Source organism: Coturnix japonica, chromosome 2 (assembly GCF_001577835.2).
Source record: "Coturnix japonica isolate 7356 chromosome 2, Coturnix japonica 2.1, whole genome shotgun sequence".
NCBI lineage: Eukaryota > Metazoa > Chordata > Aves > Galliformes > Phasianidae > Coturnix > Coturnix japonica.
In genome coordinates this window covers 117,255,173-117,273,127 of record NC_029517.1, presented here as the reverse complement: position 1 = coordinate 117,273,127, position 17,955 = coordinate 117,255,173, and the positions used below count along the sequence as shown (strand labels likewise).

The following is a 17,955-nucleotide window of genomic DNA, read 5'->3' as shown; positions in this document are numbered from 1 at the left end:
TACGTTGCTGGGAATCATCAACGTTCTGTTGTAGGATTTAATTTTTACTGTCTGTTTTGTGCTAATCGTGTCCTTTTTGAACTGGTATAATTTGGAGTGTAATGGATATACTATCTGAGGAAGTGAACTTTCACCTTGTTTCAGTCATGCTCATGTGGAAAGAAAAATGAAAACTTCTAGTGCATGTGGTTTTGGCTTCTATTTTTAATATTATCTTACATTACTAATCATGCATAAAACTTTGCTAGTGTTATTTTAAATCACCTTTTGTTTTTTCAAAGGTGACAAGTGAGAATTTCTGATGAAAGTGAGGAATATAAATCTTCTTTTTTTTCTAATAGATAAAATTTTCAGCAGCATAGAGGCATTGTTTCAAAAATCAATCACATCCCTGTTCTAGGCCAGCACCTCTCACCTAGTGAGATACACCTCAGTGGTGAACTATCCAGAACTGCAAATGAGGCATAAAGCAGGATTCGTGTACTGTAATGAGGTTCAAAGAAATAGCAATTGATTGTGAGTCAGGTGAAGGTTAAATTGTTTGAAATATACTACTTTAAAACATGCATTCTGCAAGGTGCAGCATCTACTGCATATACTGGTTGCTGTATGAAAGGGTTTTACATTTACTCCTCTGCTTATTCAGCCAGAATACAATGGCTTGCTGTTTCTGCTAGGTAAGTCAGCTGTTCCTTAAGGGAAGAAAATTAAGTTCCAATTACACAATTCTTTTCGTAACACTCATTTAACACTTAAAAAAAAATATTACATATACATTCTTTTGCTTGGAGAAGCTGTGAGTGCTGAATGTTTCATCCCTGAAGATGTTTGGGGCCAGTCTGGATGGGGCTTTGAGCAACATAAATAAGTGGCTGGTGTCCCTGCCTGTGGCAGGGCTTGGAACTACATAGATGATCCTTAAGGTCCCTTCCACCCCATTCTATGATTTTATGATACTATATTTTATACGAAAAATCTGAATATGCACTAATGTGTTTATTAATAGTAAAAGCTTAACGTAGATTGCTATTTCACTAAGCTGTCAGATACACTGAATGAAGTGGGGAACTGATTATAGGTTCATTCCAAGAGCCAGAATTAACAAGCATTCTTTTATGGAGAAAAACAGATGGATTTTTTCTATAGGAAGGGTTCCAGCCTTCCAGTTCTACAGACATGAAACAAAATTAACAATATAAATGAATTATTTTAGTACAGAGTAGAATCATTAAGGTTGAAAAAGTAATTTCTATATTTATTAGACAAATTGGTGGGTTCTTTTTCTATTTGCCAAATGAAATTTCTGCCTCAGCAGCTTCTTAATTTTTTGTCTTTAGAGTTAATTTTGTCCTTTGCCAGGGCAATGAGTCAAATAATGTGCACTCCTAGATTTTAGATTTTTTTTAACATGGGAGATCTGTGATCAGTAAGAACAGTGCTAGAAAACATGCAGATCCATTAAATTTATGAATTACGTGCTGGAGCAGTGAACTGGGAAGGAAAAATGGAACGTATACGTAACCTGAATTTTCTTTCTGAAATGGTATCTGAACACAGTTAAGGCAGGAATTTGAAAGTGTTCTTAGATTTGGCAACAGAAATGCAGCCATAGAAATGCAATAGTCTATATTAATATCTCCTAAATAAAGTTCTTATACAAGCATAAGAATGCTTTTTTGGACTCTCTCTGTTTTTAGTCATTTGAATTGTTTTTTACATGTTCCTCTTTTTCTCAGCTTATTATACATGTAGAAAAATATGACACATAGGCATTGGTTTTTAAGTGGAATAAATCAATGCTTAATTGGCAATGACATACTTTAACTTTATTTTTTAGACATGGCAGGTTGAGATAGTTGGGGGCTCTTCAGCCTGGAGAAGGTTGCAAGGTGACCTTATAGTGGCCTTCCAGTACCTGAAGGGGCCTACAGGAAAGCTGGGGAGGGACTTCTTATAAGGGCATGTAGATGGGATGGAAAAAAAATGGTTTTAAATGGGAAGAGGGTAAATTTAGACTAGAAATCAGGATGAAATTCTTTATTGTGAGGATGGTGAGACACTGGAACATGTTGCCCAGCAATGCTCCTCCCTGGAAGCATTCAAGGCCAGGCTGGATGGGACTGAGCAGCCTGGTCTAGAAGGAGGTGTCCCTACCTGTAGCAGGTTGGAACTAGGGGTGATCTTAAAGATCTCTTCCAATCCAAACCATTCTGTGATTCTAAAGTATGTTTTTTTTAATGTCACTGAATGTATAGAATTATTATAAAGATTCTGGAATTCAAAATAATATGAAGGTACACCTTGTGACATAATAGCATGGTGTTGAATTTGAGTTTTTTGTTTTGTTGATGGTGAAAAGTGGAGGTAAAATCTGCTTTATTTTTAAGCAGTTTCTATATTTGAGAAAACAACAAATGATCAAATACCCATGCAAACCCATCCTAAAACTCAAATACTTCTATTTTTCGTTACCTAATGATGAATGCATGTTGTAAGATACAGTTGGAAAACTATTGGAAAATAAATACTCTTATATATTTTACTTAAAAATACACATAATATGAGTGACTAATTTGTATAATATTAGTACATATTCACGTAGGTGCCATTTGTTCTAAATTTGCTTAAATTATGAGCAAAGGATCACTGTAGTAACAAAAAGAACAAACTAATATTTATTTTCAGAATGCCCTATGTGGTAAATACGTACTACTTCTATCAATATGATCTCTAACTGTCTTTCCTGAGTTTTGCAACCATTTGAGAAAGCAGCTTTTTCTTTCTAATTGAATTCACTTGGCCTCCAATATAAATTTTTAAATACATGTTGTTCAGGGTATAAGGAAAACTGCTGATGCTGATTACCAACTCTTTCCCTCTGCCCTCTGTTTTCAATTGCCTTGCAAACATAAAATGTTTTACTCTGGTGTTTGTATTTTAGCATTTGCAGTTTTCATGGTTTTTCTCCTTCTCAGGTGTGAATCAGAAATAACATAGGAAGGCATTGTGTTTTAATGTGACAGGCAGCAGAACATCACACGCCCTTTTGCTCATTCCCTCACTCCCAGTGGGATGTAGGAGAGAGTCAGAAACTCCTAGGTTGAGATAAAAGGTATTTTCTAAGACAGAAAAGCAAGCAAGAAGTAGAAGTAATGAGAGTTTTATATATATATATATATAATGTTTGTGTGTATATGTATATATGAAACAAGTGATGTGCAATGCAATTGGTCGCCACCTGCTGGCTGATGCCCATCCAGTCTCTGAGCAGCAGCAGCCACCCCCCAACCAGCTCCCCCTGGTTTTATAGTTTTTCATGTGATTTCAAATGGTATGGAATATCCCTTTGGCCTCTTTAGGTCAGCTGACCAGGTTGCATCCCCTCCCAGCTCCATGTTCTAGCCAGCGCCCTTGCTGGCAGGGCAGTGTGAGAAGCTTAGAAACTGAAATGTCCTTGGCTCTGTACAGCACTTCTCAGCAGCAACTAAAGATCAGTGTGTTATCAGTGATGGTTTTCTCCTGAAGCCAAAACATACCATCACACCAGACATTATGAAGAAAATTCCTGTCCCAGCTGAAACCAGGATATGGAGTTACAGCAACAGGACTAGATACGAGGCCTGTAAGCTGTTTTCTTCTGTGTTTTATGCAGTGCCCCAGCAAGAGAAGCTTTTGGAATCACTGTGCAAGTTGCATATATTGTGTAATCTTCAGAAGAGTGAGAAGGACAGAGATATGAGAAATAATTTGGTGTAATTATTTTCACCTATTCAATGTTTTACCATATCTAAAATTTCCTATATTGTCTTGCAGCTAACATATTAAAGAGAATTCCATGGAGAGGTTTTTGAAGCCATAATCTATATTGAGAAAATTGACCAACAAATGAAACTTACTCATATTATAAATAACTTTAAAATAATTATTATGAAAGGGATGACTGGTTCAGAGTCCAATGATTTTCAAGCTCCGTTGTTCTAGAGTCTATGATCGTGAATAATTTTCATGTTTGTCCAGTCTGTTTATTTTTCTATCTTACTCATCTTGAAATGCGCAGTTGGTGTGGTCAGTGCCAATTCGGATGCGTCCACGCTGGGCCTAACAGCAGGATTTCCCGGCTGAACATATGGCACATTTCCCACTATCTGCATAAGAAGTAAAAACAGAGTTAGCATTGTGTTATCTGGGTTTCCAAAAATGTAGATTTTTTTTAACACTTAATTTTTTTATTGAACATTGATATCTTTTTAATGTTTAAGTTTGATGTGTCCTCATTTGTTTTTTCTTTTCCTCTCATAGGTTTAAAGTAAGCCATAATCTTACAAAATAAGATAAAATCTCTGCTTCCTGTTTGCAAAATGTATCATTTCTAACCTTTGACAAGTACTGTAGCTAAAGTCATGTGTTAAGTTTTAAAGAGTTTATAAAGTTTTTAAAGCCACACTTATCAGTGGATCATGACTAATCCAGTCTTATACTTAGGCTATGGGGAAATAGCGGGAAATGAAACACAACTTCAGCTCTTGAATTAGGGTGAGTTGGCACTTCTCTGCTTAGGAAGTCCAAGGCTCATCTAGAATCGTATGCCCAGACTTGGCCTTTTGGATGTAGTCTACACTCATTGACTTTCTTTGGAGTCTGTACATGTCAAGGTTAATGTTGTCTTTCATTAGAAAATCAGACTTTTGCTTCGTCTTTTTTTTTTTTTTTTTATTACTGCTGGTGGAATGGGAAATAAACCGTGGTGAGTCCTGTATGCATGGACTACCTTTAGCAGCAAGACTAGCAGAAACTGAGAAATGAAGAAGTTAGTTAAATACAACAGATTTAGGTGCTTCCATACAAACCAGGTCCCATATAGTTGACAATGGTGTCCTGTGCATTTCCTCTGTGATGTAGTAGAGTATTACTTAACCTCCAATTCCCGTCTCATAATACTTCTGTCAAACTTGACAGTGATGTGATTATTTGCTGTCTGATTTCAACTACCAGTGTCAGTGGGTAGTGGTACAGTTCTACCTATCCTTCATGCACAATGACTTGGGTCTTTTTATGGTGATGCTGATTTTCACACAACTTGTTGAAATTTAACTATTTTAATATTTACACCCCTTTTTCAGTTTGGCTGAAGTTAACAATTGTCCTCAATCACGGTGATGGATGATTATATAAATAGAAAAAGCTGACAGGCTACCTAGATTTCAGAGTCTTCTATCTTTGGGTTTAAAACTTGTAACTTAAGCTAAATGGAGAGCATAGAATATAATTAAATGGAGAAATGGGAGGAAGATGAAGAACTATTTTCGGAAAGAAGGACCTTGAAAGGAATTATACAAATATGGAAATAAAGAAATGTGAAAGATGTTGAGATAAAAATACAAAGGAGAAAAACCAATGAGTTTTAATGTGTGGGTTCTCAGATGAACATACATTTGCTGACATTACTGTAATTGTTACTGGATATTTTTTGTGATGAGGTTTGGACTCTTAGCTAGAATTTCCATATCTTCCATCTTAGACCTGTGACCTGACTACCAGGGAATAAAATCAGTATCACTTTTCCATTCTCAATAAATGTTTAACTCAGTGAATTAAATAGTTCTTTGAATATTTAATTGTTTTATGGGAAAGAGAACTGCCTCAGCAGCAAAAGTAGATTCCATTTGGATTAACCAAGGGGATGCTGATGTTGACTTGCTGGGCATATTTGAGGAAGTTAGAAGAGAAACTTGGGACTCAGTTTTCCGTGTTCCCAGACATTGTTCTAACTGCTGGACTTCCTGTAAGAAAAAGGAGTGTTTGTTTTGAATGGCTGCTCATGCACCAGCTCAAGAAGTGGATTCATTACTGGGACTCTTGAGCAGAGTCTGATGCTTCCCTGCAGCCTGGATTTAGGTACTTCTGTCCTTTTGGGACTGGGGCTTTATCTGCGTTCCTCTCTTTACCATTTATAATCTTAGATACTCAGAGATCTGGCTTCTATGATTTCTGTGTATGTGTGTTTAAATTTCAACTGTTGATTTCAACTTAGTACCTGAAAAACTTCTTATGTGAAGCTGAACCTTTGCATGCTGATGTGTGTTTTACACCTAAAGAAAGTCTGATTGCATTTCATTTGCAGTAGGTAAGAGAAATGTCCGTTCTAATACTGAATTTAAGTTAGTTCTTTAAAATCATATCCAACTTTGGAGCATTGGTTTGCTAATCTGACCCAAGAGTAGCAGCTATTAAACTACTAACAGTAATAATGTAACAGTGGGCTAGGTGTAAGGCCACCTTTGTTACCATACTGTTTGAAAAGTATTTTTTCAGGTATTTTTTTTCTGTCATAATGAAAATGGTCCAAAACTTTTCCTTAAGTATTTAGATATTTCTTCAGGGAAGATAGGAGAGCAATGCCATATGCATTACAGTGATTTATGTATTATTGGCTACCCAGTTTTATTAGTGTCTAGATGAAAAAATCAGATTTTTGACTTAATGTACGTTAAAAAAATGGTAACTCCCAATCTTAAAATAAGTGATGGAATCAAGCCATATCCAGTAAAAAAAGATGGGAAATGATTCCATCTTGTATTTCATAATATCTTTTGTCAGAGAATGATCATAGATCATAGAGGTCATATTTTAATGAGTTTACATGTCTTCCAACTTGCTTGAGCTACAGCTTTTTTTGAAATGATTTTCTGTATGGCTGTCGTGAAGATATGGTGCCTATAAGTAACGTTCAAGATGACATATGTGTATATATTGTCAACTTTATTTGTATAATAGATTTACCTTAAGAGCTTTCTTAATTCTAGCATCAGGAGTAAGGCTAATCTTATATTTGAACCATAATTGTTTTTTTCTAAGTTGAAAAATAGCCATGTATACTTGGGAATCTTCTGAAAGAAGTAATTTTTCTGTTTGTAGCTGGAGAGTGTTTATAAAATGTCGGCTTGGCTAAAGAAGTAGGCATCTGTATGAATCTGAGTGGTTTTATGAATACAATGAGCCTTTCCCAGGCTTTCCTTTTCATTTTGAAATGGGCCATTTCAATCAAGTAGTCTTGTAGACTATCTTGGACCTGTTTTTCTTGTTCCTTACAATATCCGTAAAGCATTTTCTTTTCATGCCTATGAAATCCTTTTTAAAAATGATGTAGAAATGAAATTTATTACTATTTAACTGTGATGCGTTGTGCGTACATAAGTGTGCTCAAATCCTAGGAAATGTCAGAATCACAAATCCTTTTGTTTTGTTTACCTTTTGGGTGTAGAAGTACAGAGCAGGGACTGTTTTGAAAAAAAAAAAAAAGAAATAAGCTTTTTGATATCAGACCTACTTTTATTTCAGTATATCGTTATAGAATCATAGAATGGCCTGGGTTGAAAAGAACCACAATGATCATCCAGTTTCAACCCCCTGCTGTGAGCAGGGTCACCAACCACCAGACCAGGCTGCCCAGAGCCACATCCAGCCTGGCCTTGAATGCCTCCAGGGATGGGGCATCCACAGCCTCTGTGGGCAACCTGTCCCAGTGTGTCACCACCATCTGTGTGAAAAACTTCCTTCTAATATCTAACCTAAACCTCCCCTGTCTCAGTATAGAACCATTCACCCTTGTCCTATCACTATCCATCCAGAATGTATGACTTAAAGAAGTGAAAAGGAGATCTCAAATATCAAGTGGGGAAAAAACGTTGCTACCTTTCCCATAATTCTTACACATATCTTTCAACAAGAGAGTGCTGAAGATATGATTTTTTCAAAATGTGTCTAAATCACTCTGCCCTTCACCATGGGAAAATTTTGTAATACAAAAAGTGCTGAAACATTTCAGGATCGCTAATAGGGTTGGAATAGGGTAATTAATGCTCGCACTGTTTTATTCTCCAACTTTAATAATGTGCAGGATGTAAATGGTATAAGTGGTTCCGTGGACTTCTTTTGATTGTCAGCTCCATTCTGGTTCTGAAAAGATGTGTGCTTTAGAACACAACCTGCTCTGCTCATTCTCCTTTATTCTGTCCCCTCTGATCTGTTTTTGTTATGCCAAATGTTGTCTCCATTCTTTTCAGCCAAAACAATTACATTTTCTCTTAGAAGAGAGTTTAGTAAGAAGTCTGCCTTATGAAGTGAATATCATAAATGTGGGAGAGAACTGTCCCTTGGCCAAAGGGATCTCTGTGAGAGCAAAAGAAAGAGCAGGAATGAAAGAAAGTTCTGTTTATTTTTCTGTAGCATGCTTATTTTTTGAAGTTAATCTCTATTCAACAGGATGTTCAGTCTCGATTGAAAATTACAGGTGTCCAAGTTGTCCAGGTGTGCAAAACTGTAGTTGTTCAGAAAACCCAGATCATTGCCGCTGAATTTTCTTCTGTTTGCAAATATGGAGTATATGCCTTTAAAAATGTATCCCTTTACTTTTTTCTTTTTTGAATTAACCAGTATACTTGCTTGAGTATTTGCACGTGGCATTGATTCCTTACTGCAGAATAAAATGAAAGCATTTTAGATATATATTCTATTTCTCAGTAGCTTTGTTACAATTTTAGAGAAGACGATATACTACGACTTCTGTATTGGTTGGTTAAAAAGAGCGTGGCCAGCAGGTCAAGGGAGGTGATCCTCCCCCTCTGCCATACTGAGGCCACATCTGGAGTACTGTGCCTAGTTCTGGGCTCCTCAGTTTAAAAAGGACAGGGATCTTCTAGAGTGAGCCCAGCAGAGAGCCACAAAGATGATGTGTATTTCCTGTATGGGGAAAGGCTGAGAGACTTGGGGCTGTTCAGTCTGGAAAAGGAAAGGCTAAGGGGGGAACTCATAACTATTCATAAATTTCTAATGAGTGGGGTCCAAACAGATGGAGTCAGGCTATTTTCAGAATTGTGCAGTGACAGGATAATGGACAAAGAGTTAAAACTGAAAGTTGCATAGAAACATCTTTACAGAGGGGGTGACAAACACTGGGACAGGCTGCCTGGAGATGTGGAGTCTCCTCTGGAGATATTCAGATCCCTCCTGGACATTTTGTTGTGCAACCTGCTGTAAGGAACTGCTGCATCAGTGGGGTGGAACTGGATGATCCCCGCAGTTCCATTTCACTACTATGATTAAGCGATTCTGTGGAAAAGCTCTGAAAATATCTGAAAATGAAGACACAGGTGAAAGTCTAATATTTTGAACTTGTTTGCAACTACAAGAGCATTTTGACTTTGCTGACCATGCACAAGTCACACAAAAAAATGGAATCACATGTTAAAATATTGGCCTTGTAGTTACTGCATGGTCAACAATTACTCCATAGTGTTACACAGTGCATATGGCGGTAATAATTACTTGAATAACCTGAATCATTTGTAGCAAGATGATTCCATTTCTTGCAGCAGATTTGTAAATGTTCTCATTCAGATGCAATTATGTAAAGGCAAAATTTCTTATGTTACAAACAAAAATTCCCATGTAATATGGGCAGGGTGGTTACCAACTGTTTTCATTTTAGTATACCGCAGTAGCCATAAATAATTATTAGTTCCTACTCTAGAAAGCCAACAGCTTTCTATACAAGTATCTCGGTAATTTTAACCAGAAAATGTAACTACATTTCTCAAATAGAATTCTTTCCAGTATGCAATAGGAATAAAAGCAGATATTAAAACTGTTTTGTGAAATGCGCAGTAGATTTTTATGCAAAAATAGAAATATTTGGGAATAATTATATTAATTAATATTTTCTCTGTTCTTTTCTGACACGTCAAAAAAGGTGTTGATGGGAAGTCTTCCATATACCTTTCAGAAAGGCCTGTAGTTGAATTTGTTTCTGTTTCTTTTTTTTAATTTTCCTTTTTCCTTGAAAATTAGTGCTGTAGCTGCCATTCTTCTGGCCAAAGAAGCCTGGATGAGTACTCCCTTCTGAGCACATCAAAAGAACACTTTAATTAACTTGAAGGTTGCCTGTTCTTATATCTACCACGATTAAAATTGCTTTCACAGAAGAACTTTAGTAATGGCCCTCATTTTCTGTTGGTTTATTTGGAAACTTTGTAATTAGTGCTCAAATGTTAAAAGCTGTGCATAGAAGCTGAGATTTTGTAAGGGAAATCTTCTCAATTGCTATTTTTCAATTTGATGGTAGAATATATTCTGTACTGTTATGTAATGTTGTTCTCTAATCTGGCACGTGCATGGAAAGAAAAGAGGAAAAATAGGCTTTGTAGCCAGGGATACTTATTTTCTGTACTTTCAGGGATTTTCACCATGCATGTTGTGTGTCAGAATTTTGCTGCTGTCCTCATTTAAAAGCTGTTTAACTTCCTATCCTGTATGTCCACTGAAGATAGAGGCTTCTAAAGCAGTGGAGTTTTCCTGGGAGTAGGCAGGCATGAAGCACCCAGGGATGTGATTGATTTTGCTTAGTTCTCTCATGGTTGATTTTGTGCAATACACTTTTAAAAGGAGCTGATGACTTATTATAGAAAGATAGATAGGAATGCAGATATTCCTTTGGGTGAATTTTCAAGTTTTGGACTTGATGCTTCATTACAGGACCTTGCAGAGCAGTTAGGTATGGGATGCATACAGTCTCAGCCATGAACTGGTGTTACATTTAAATATTTGCAGTGAAAAGCCTGTTATCTCATGTAAGGTACAGTATAGCTTTTCAGTCTATGAGACAGTCTACTGTTACAGCCTCAGTGATGCATGATATTTATAAAATGAAGAATGTTTTTGAGTGTTTTTTCTGACCTGTAAGCTTGGGGGTGGGGGGGAAGGAGGGAAGCCTTTTCATTAGGAAAAAAAAAACCTACACAGAAAAAGAGTAAGAGTTGCATACACAGTCACCAGTGTTAGTCATTTTTACAGGGGAGGGATGTAGGGAAGGAGGAGGGGAAGATGCAGAAATCCTCCTCCTCTTAGACAGTAGTAGCAGTGTGAGGATGCCTTGTCCTCATTTTTATTACTTCTGAGATTTTATTGCTGGCAGCCAGATGTGCTGAAACTCCTGACGACAGCATCTATTCACTACGTGTTTTTAATAGGCTTAGAGAAATATGAGTAGTGTACATGAAAGCAGCTCGGCTTCACACTTCAGCTGGGAATGCCCAAAAAGCTTGCTGCTGTTTAGAATTCTTGCTACAGTCAGGAGAAAGCCGCACGGGTGCTAAATCTTCTACGACTGAATTAGAAGAATAATGACTGTACAATTAACTATCAGTCCCTGCTCACTTAGGCACAGTTTTTACAGAGATCAGGAGAAATATGGAACTTGATTGGCATGTTTGCATTTGATGGTGTGCACGAAATAGATGACTTTTGAGACAGGTGGTGAAGAAAAATAGAAGGAAAGAGAAAATGCAATTTGAGACGCTGCGCCAGGTCTGCAATTCTGTTTTATCTCATTTTCATGGGGTTTTCTCATCCCCTCCAAATATTTTACAAAATGATCTCTTTGGACAAACGCTGAACAACACGAGGTGAGTAGAAATGAAACATATTTCCCTTACTGTTTTTATGCCTGGGCTGATAGTAACCTGTTTGCATGTTTGTCAGTACGATATCTTTATAATTGCACCCTTAGATATTAACATATTTATGGTAACGACGACTCTCTTCCGTTGGTGCTTTTCTGTTTTATGTAAGGTTTTGAATGAGTACTCAGGCTGCAGAAATAAAACCTGCACAGACAGAATAAAACAGTCAAGATGGATTTGTATCTTTCAATAACACGAGCTGCCATTAGCAGCTAGCATTATTAGCTATAATCCTTAAAGCATATTAAATATTCATAAACAAATTTGTCTGAGAAATTGATTCCTGCACGGATGTGGCAGTGAAAGGATTAAATGCTCAAGTGCTTGTTTAACCACGTATAATTTGTTGGAAGATGTAAATTAGCAGTCCTGCATGCCATTTGCAAAACAGGCAGAAAGCAGTTTCTTATTTTTAGAGGGCTTAGATTCTGTGTGTGATGCTCTTCAGTGATCTTTTTAACTAGCCAAATTACAGCTGCTCAGTGGATGCTTTGCAGTAGGTCAGTCAGCTCTGTAGGCTATTCTTTTATGTAGAGCTATTGTTTTGTGGAAATGAGAAATGATAGAGAGAAGTTGTTGTTTATTTGTGTCGGATGGTCATTAAATTGGTTTCTTAGCTTTATTCCTGGGAGTAAACGGAATTAATAGCAACTCATTTTTCTTACATTATTCAGTGAAGATAGGCTGTAATACTGATGTTTGGAACTTTTTCATGCTGCTATTAAATATTAAATGTAAAAATGATGATGAACTATCTCTAAAAGATTGTGAGTGCAGATCAGGGAGAAAATGAATCCTGTGGGTTTTTCTAAGGATAGTGCACTGATGGAAACATTCTGGAAAAAGGGGGGAAGTAATTTTGCAGGGACTATATCCAGCATTTTAATCTTCTCTCTATCTGTGGGAGAAATCCCTTTTAAATGGGATATTCTTTCTTAAATACGACGATGTTTGTACTTAATACTTCAGAAAACTGTTATTTCCCAGAACATTGTTCAAAGGATTCTCTCCCTTACTGCTTACTCCCTTTATTATTATTTTTTAAATAAATATTGAAAATTTATTTTATTTTATTTTTTTAAAGTTACAACTTTCAAGTTTCAGTTCCTCAGCTGTGAATTTCCAGTCAGGCATGCAGAACCACGGAGTCAGATTTAGTAATCACTTTCAGCATAGTGAATTAAGATTTTTCTTAGATATAAATGAAATCTGTGTTCACTGAGCATTTTCTCACTGTGCTGTGAAATATTTGAAGCTCGATAAAATGGTGCAATAATTCCTGTATTATCAACCACAATTGTTAGAGCAGTGCCTTTTTCCAAGGCATAGTTTCAGGCCTGCAGTAACCAGCCAAGCCCTTAGCAACTGTTACAGTTGTCTGCAAACCAGTTCGTGCTTCTCTGGGTACGGTGTTGCAGATTGAAGTGCATGCATTCTGCAGATCACAGTGCATGCTTTTACTGATACGTGTGCGTGCTGCTTTTAGGGCAGGTCTCAAGCAAAAGCTACAGCAGTTTCAATTGAAAAGGCATCCAGGAAATATTTTATAGCATTTGTGGTGCCTGTGATTTAGTTGCATTTATTCTAGCAGACTGACAGAGAAGAAGGTATTACAAGGAAACCCAGCCTACTGCCTGGCATGGGCTGTCTTGTTTAGGATGAGAATATTTCTGCATTAAAAGAAGCTCCATAGGGTTTTTCTGCCTTTGGCTGAAGAAAATGGGCTATTTTTTAACAATATGCAGCAGTAATTGTGGGAGACAAGTCACGCTCTGTGTTCTCTGAAGTTGAACTTTTCTTTTTGGAAGTTATCTAAGGTTATGAAATAAAGATATTCTTTCTGTATACTGAATAAGTACCGCTATATTAGATTTGGTCACGATAAAAGGCTTTTGAAGAAGTCACATATTGAGTAGTCACCACAAACTTTTGCCAACGTTTAATTTGGAGGGTTTACCTTTTTGCTGCTTTATTGACTAAAAAAATTTAGATTTTATAATTACATCAATGTTGTTTGCATTTTAGGTAGATTTTTCCCTTAGATTTGCACAAATAATGTGCTTCCTAGAACCTTACTGTTTGGGCATTAGAGTTAAGATTTCAGAACTGTTACCACAGTCCTGAAAAAAAAAACACAAAAATACCTTTAGAAAGCAAAAATCACCTTAAGCATGTAGAAAATTCTGCTTTATCAAGGTTTAACATGTTCTTCTCCTTGGGCTCTGAAGCGAAATATTTATTCAGACTGAAAAGAGATGACTCCATTGCTTTTTTGGTTTTATTTTCAGTCTGTTTTTATATCTGAAAAGTAAAAGTCAAGAGTCCCGAAAGATAACAGCTGACACGAAGCACAGAATGATTAACTGCCAGTATACCATGCAGTAATTTAAGTAAACCTGCTATTGCAGGTTAAGAGCATAGCAGGTAATGACATACAGAACAGAAGGTCATAGGGAAATGGATACTATGCAAAGGCATTCCTATTAATTTTCAGAGGATCTGTATTCTTAGAGCTCTTCAGTGCAGAAGTTCAGACGCTGTGATTTTGTTTCAAGAAAAGCAGCCATCGTGTCTTCGGTATTCTGGTACTATGCTCAGGATTAGCAGGAATATATATAAAGCTATTTTTTATCACTTTACACTGAACCTTATATCAGTTTGATTTTTATTGCATATTCTTTGTGTTACACTCGCTGATGTGAGTAGATCCATACAATACTAAAATCCTTGTGAGTTACATTAATTTTACCATGCAAACGGGCTTCGTTAGTCTCTGCTAGCAACCTCGGCTGGAAGAATATTACAGTTCAGTTCCCTTTTGCCAGCTCCATGGCAGCACTTTCCAGTCAGATGCTGTAGGCATAAGAGTGTGATCCCCTGGGCCTCCCCCGGCCCTGCTCACCTCTGGCCCACAGCTCCAGCCAGGGCTGCTGAGGGGCTAAGAGCTCATGGCCTGCTGCTTTCACCTGCCTGGTGCGGCGCTGTGTCCTGTGCCATCGGGTGCTGCCATGGGAAACCAATTAGAATAACTTAATGTTAGGAAGCCACTAGAATTGTTCTGTACTCTTGGCACTTGGCAGATAACTAGTGTGGGGAATGAAGTCCTCGTGTGTCTGGGAGGAGAAGGGCTTGGAGAAAGAAGTTAGAAGACCTTTTCTTGATTCTGAAAGCATACCACGTTGTTTAGTTTGCATCCAGATTCTAAGGCAGTATCTGAGGAGGCTTTCGATTTTTGAACTTTAAAATGTTTCTGATGACTTCAGCTGACATCCTTGTCATTCAGATAAGTAAAGAGAATGAAATAAGGTTTTCAAATGTCTGTAAAAACATCTAATTATCAGATATGTGTGTTATTCTGATTGTCATTCTCCATTTGGAGTTCAGGATCCAAATACTGTGCTGTCAGATGCCTTATTTGTGGCAGCACGCTTTGAGAAGTCATAATAGCTTTGGGCAATATTCAGATTAACACATCACTGCATAATGGCGAGTTGCCTTTGTAAATAAAATTGATGCAAACTGCATGGAGAAGTATCACTACAGTTTTACCTTTGCGGTAGATATTAGCAAGTTTTTTCATAAGAACAAAAAGCATTGGATTCACCTCATTTTTCCCACAGCATGTTATTATTTCTTGTGTTAGAGCCATGCGAAGGTGAGTTTGTTGTACAGGTTGGCCACACAGGGGCATAAGATAACTAATATATTCTGCCCTGAAATAGTACCAATCTGTGTACAGCAGAGGCTCAGGAATGGCCCATGTTTTGAAAATAGACACACCTAGTTGAAAAAAGAAAACTATATTTACTGAGATAAAATTAAACCCCAGTGTTTTTAGAGATTCCTATGTGTTTGCACTGTTTGAACCTCTTGGCGAGTGTCTTTTACATAAGCATGCTGATTTTCCAAAGGTTACTAAATACCTGATGTATTACTTCGTTCATAAAACCAGGTATTTACACGGAAAATATACTAGCAGTAAAATATGTTTTATTTTCATTATCTAATTTGGGGTTTTGTTTCCTGGATATAACTATGAGCTATTTACTAATGCTCCACTTTACAATCAAGGCAGCGCATGATGTCAAGAATTACTGGCACAGAGATTTGTTATTCATCATGGTGCAATTAATGATTACTTTGACATTGAAAGAAAAAGATCATTTTCTGTCCCTGGTTGAGAATCAAATCTGTGGAGATTTTGTGGAGATATTTCAGCAGAACAGGGTCTTTTTTTTCCTGACTCCATAAAAGTTCAATGAAGGAAGGGGTTTGCAGTAATTGTAAGGGTATGTTGATTTCAAATACATTATTAGTCCAAGAGTCAAGGATAGAAAGACACTGATGGCATGAGTACTGAAAGTCTGCTGTCTGTATTCTCACATAAAAAAGTGAATAATAACTGAAATTACCTCTCTCATATTTAAAATGGAGCTTGTCTGTGAGTACCTTTAAAAATACACTTTCCTGGGATTTTCAATTCCCTACTAGGTTCATATAATATTGAATTAAAACATTTCCTGAAATTTACAGCTGATGAGCTTTATCAGCTGAAAAAGGCATGCAATGATAGAAAAAATCCTGAACTTTCATTTGTTCTCCTTTGTATATTCTTTTTCCTTGGTGAGTTCATGGCATGGCAAAGCTACTTCCCCCCCAGGACTGGGCTAAGTCTAGCCCTAGATTTCTGTATCATGTAAGAGAGGCTGGCCATGTCAGATGATCCTCAATCTTCTTTTCAATTGAAATTAGTAACATAAACCATATTCGGGAGAACCCATATGCATATATATAAAACATGAGAAGACTCATTGTGGCAGCAAGTTGTGTATGAAATGCAGAAAGAAACTCTTCTGGTTTTGTTTACTAGTTTCCTTGGTTTCCCATGAAAAGCTGCTCTCAGAATGTGGAGAACCTTTTTACTTCCTCTTCTTCCTGAAAGTAATTTCAGAAATTAAAAGTTTTTGGGTAACAAAAAAACTCAGCTATACAACAACACAACAACCCAATGAAGTGCTGGCAAACAGAAGAGGAGAGGGAGCTTAGTGATGAAATCAATGACCACATTTGGATTTTTTTTGCACCTTTGTCATGCATCTTTCACACAGAGCACTGTGTCCTCTTGGAGCTGTGAATAAGTTATATTTAACACCATCCATTCTTCACCCCTTAATTTGCTACTTCAGGAGAAAGTGAGGCAAGTAGCATGAGTATTTTACTTTTCTCATTCTCATCTTTCTGCTTCCCTTGGAAGAAGCAACTGAACATGCTAGCTTGCCCCGGAGCTGTTTCTTTTTGGGTAGAAGTTCCATATTTCGTTCTGTCTTGGCAGTTGTTGGTTTTTGGCTTGGATTTTTCTTTTTTTTTTTTTTTTTTAAATTCCTGTTTCTAGGGAAAAATAAAAAAGATTACAGACATTACAGATATTTTCAGAGAGAGAAAACTGAGAGATTTCCTTACAGAACCATCTCTCTTCCTATCTCTTCCAACTCTGGAGAGAGATACCTTCTGTTACTTCCACCTCAGTTGCTACGGATTTAATAAAGTGACATATGCTTCCTCCATGAATCTCACAGAGCTGGGATATTTGCAGCCGGAACGGGTTTCTCTCTGTTCTTGTTGTGCATCAGCTGCTCTTAACTGATGGTGGTAATAATATCTTACCTGGCATACGATCGTAACCTCCCATCAGGAAGAAAAAAGAGGAGCATTCAGATATGGGCACTTTACCGTGGTTCAGACAGTAAGCTAAATTTGCGAATTTAAATCATCCTAAATTTGGAACCTTTAAACTTTTTTAAGGCCATTTTTAAACATGCCTTAAAACTTGAATTATTATTTTTTTTTCACCTATAGAAATCTTAGTTTTGGGTTGTTAACTACAACGTCTTTGGTCAGTATACATGGAAAGAAACCCCTTCCATTGTTGAATAACTCAGAATCCCTGCAATTCCTAGGAACATCTCCATGAGATGTAAATGTTATCTAATTATTCCAGAATAAGTCAAGGTAGATAACATCGTATTTTAAAAACAATGGCTGGTGATTTTGTATGCTCAGCATTTTAAAGAGATTTGTTCCATGACAGAAGCCCAGTAGTTTTTGAAATGCACATGTTCCAGGAGACATCCAGAAATAAAAGTCTCTGGCCATGGCCCCTTTATGAGCTACTAAATTCATTTGGTGGTAGATTGCACTGTGGTGACTGAAGGACTAAGGGGCCACAGCTTGCCATTTTATCTTTGTTTATGGTGCTGTCACTCCTGTAAAAGTGGCCTGGATGCGTTTTAATTCCATTCCTCACTGCCTCAGTTTAGAGTTTGGCATATAGGTACAAAGAAAAGGAAATAAGCCAAGCCATATGCTATAGCTAGTCACATGCCTATTCATAAATATTTAAATTTTCCCACCTGTATAATCAGAAAGTCCTGAAGAGCTC

The 17,955-nt window shown here is 37.0% G+C and overlaps 1 protein-coding gene across 49 annotated transcripts in view; it reads left to right on the top strand.

Annotated features, from left to right (window-relative positions):
* RIMS2 (regulating synaptic membrane exocytosis 2) overlaps window positions 1-17,955 on the top strand; it is a 409,122-nt gene that overhangs the window by 121,971 nt on the left and 269,196 nt on the right. For 3 of the 49 annotated variants that reach the window (XM_032442865.1, XM_032442861.1, XM_032442860.1), the window contains exon 1: window positions 10,860-11,459. The exons of 42 other annotated variants lie outside the window; for them this stretch is intronic. In XM_032442865.1, coding sequence (XP_032298756.1) covers window positions 11,338-11,459 — 122 coding nt within the window. In that variant the 5' untranslated portion in view covers window positions 10,860-11,337. Of the gene's footprint in view, window positions 1-10,853; window positions 11,460-17,955 lie in introns of those variants that run through there. 4 more of the 49 variants (XM_032442854.1, XM_015856078.2, XM_032442864.1 and 1 more) reach the window with 4 other exon arrangements.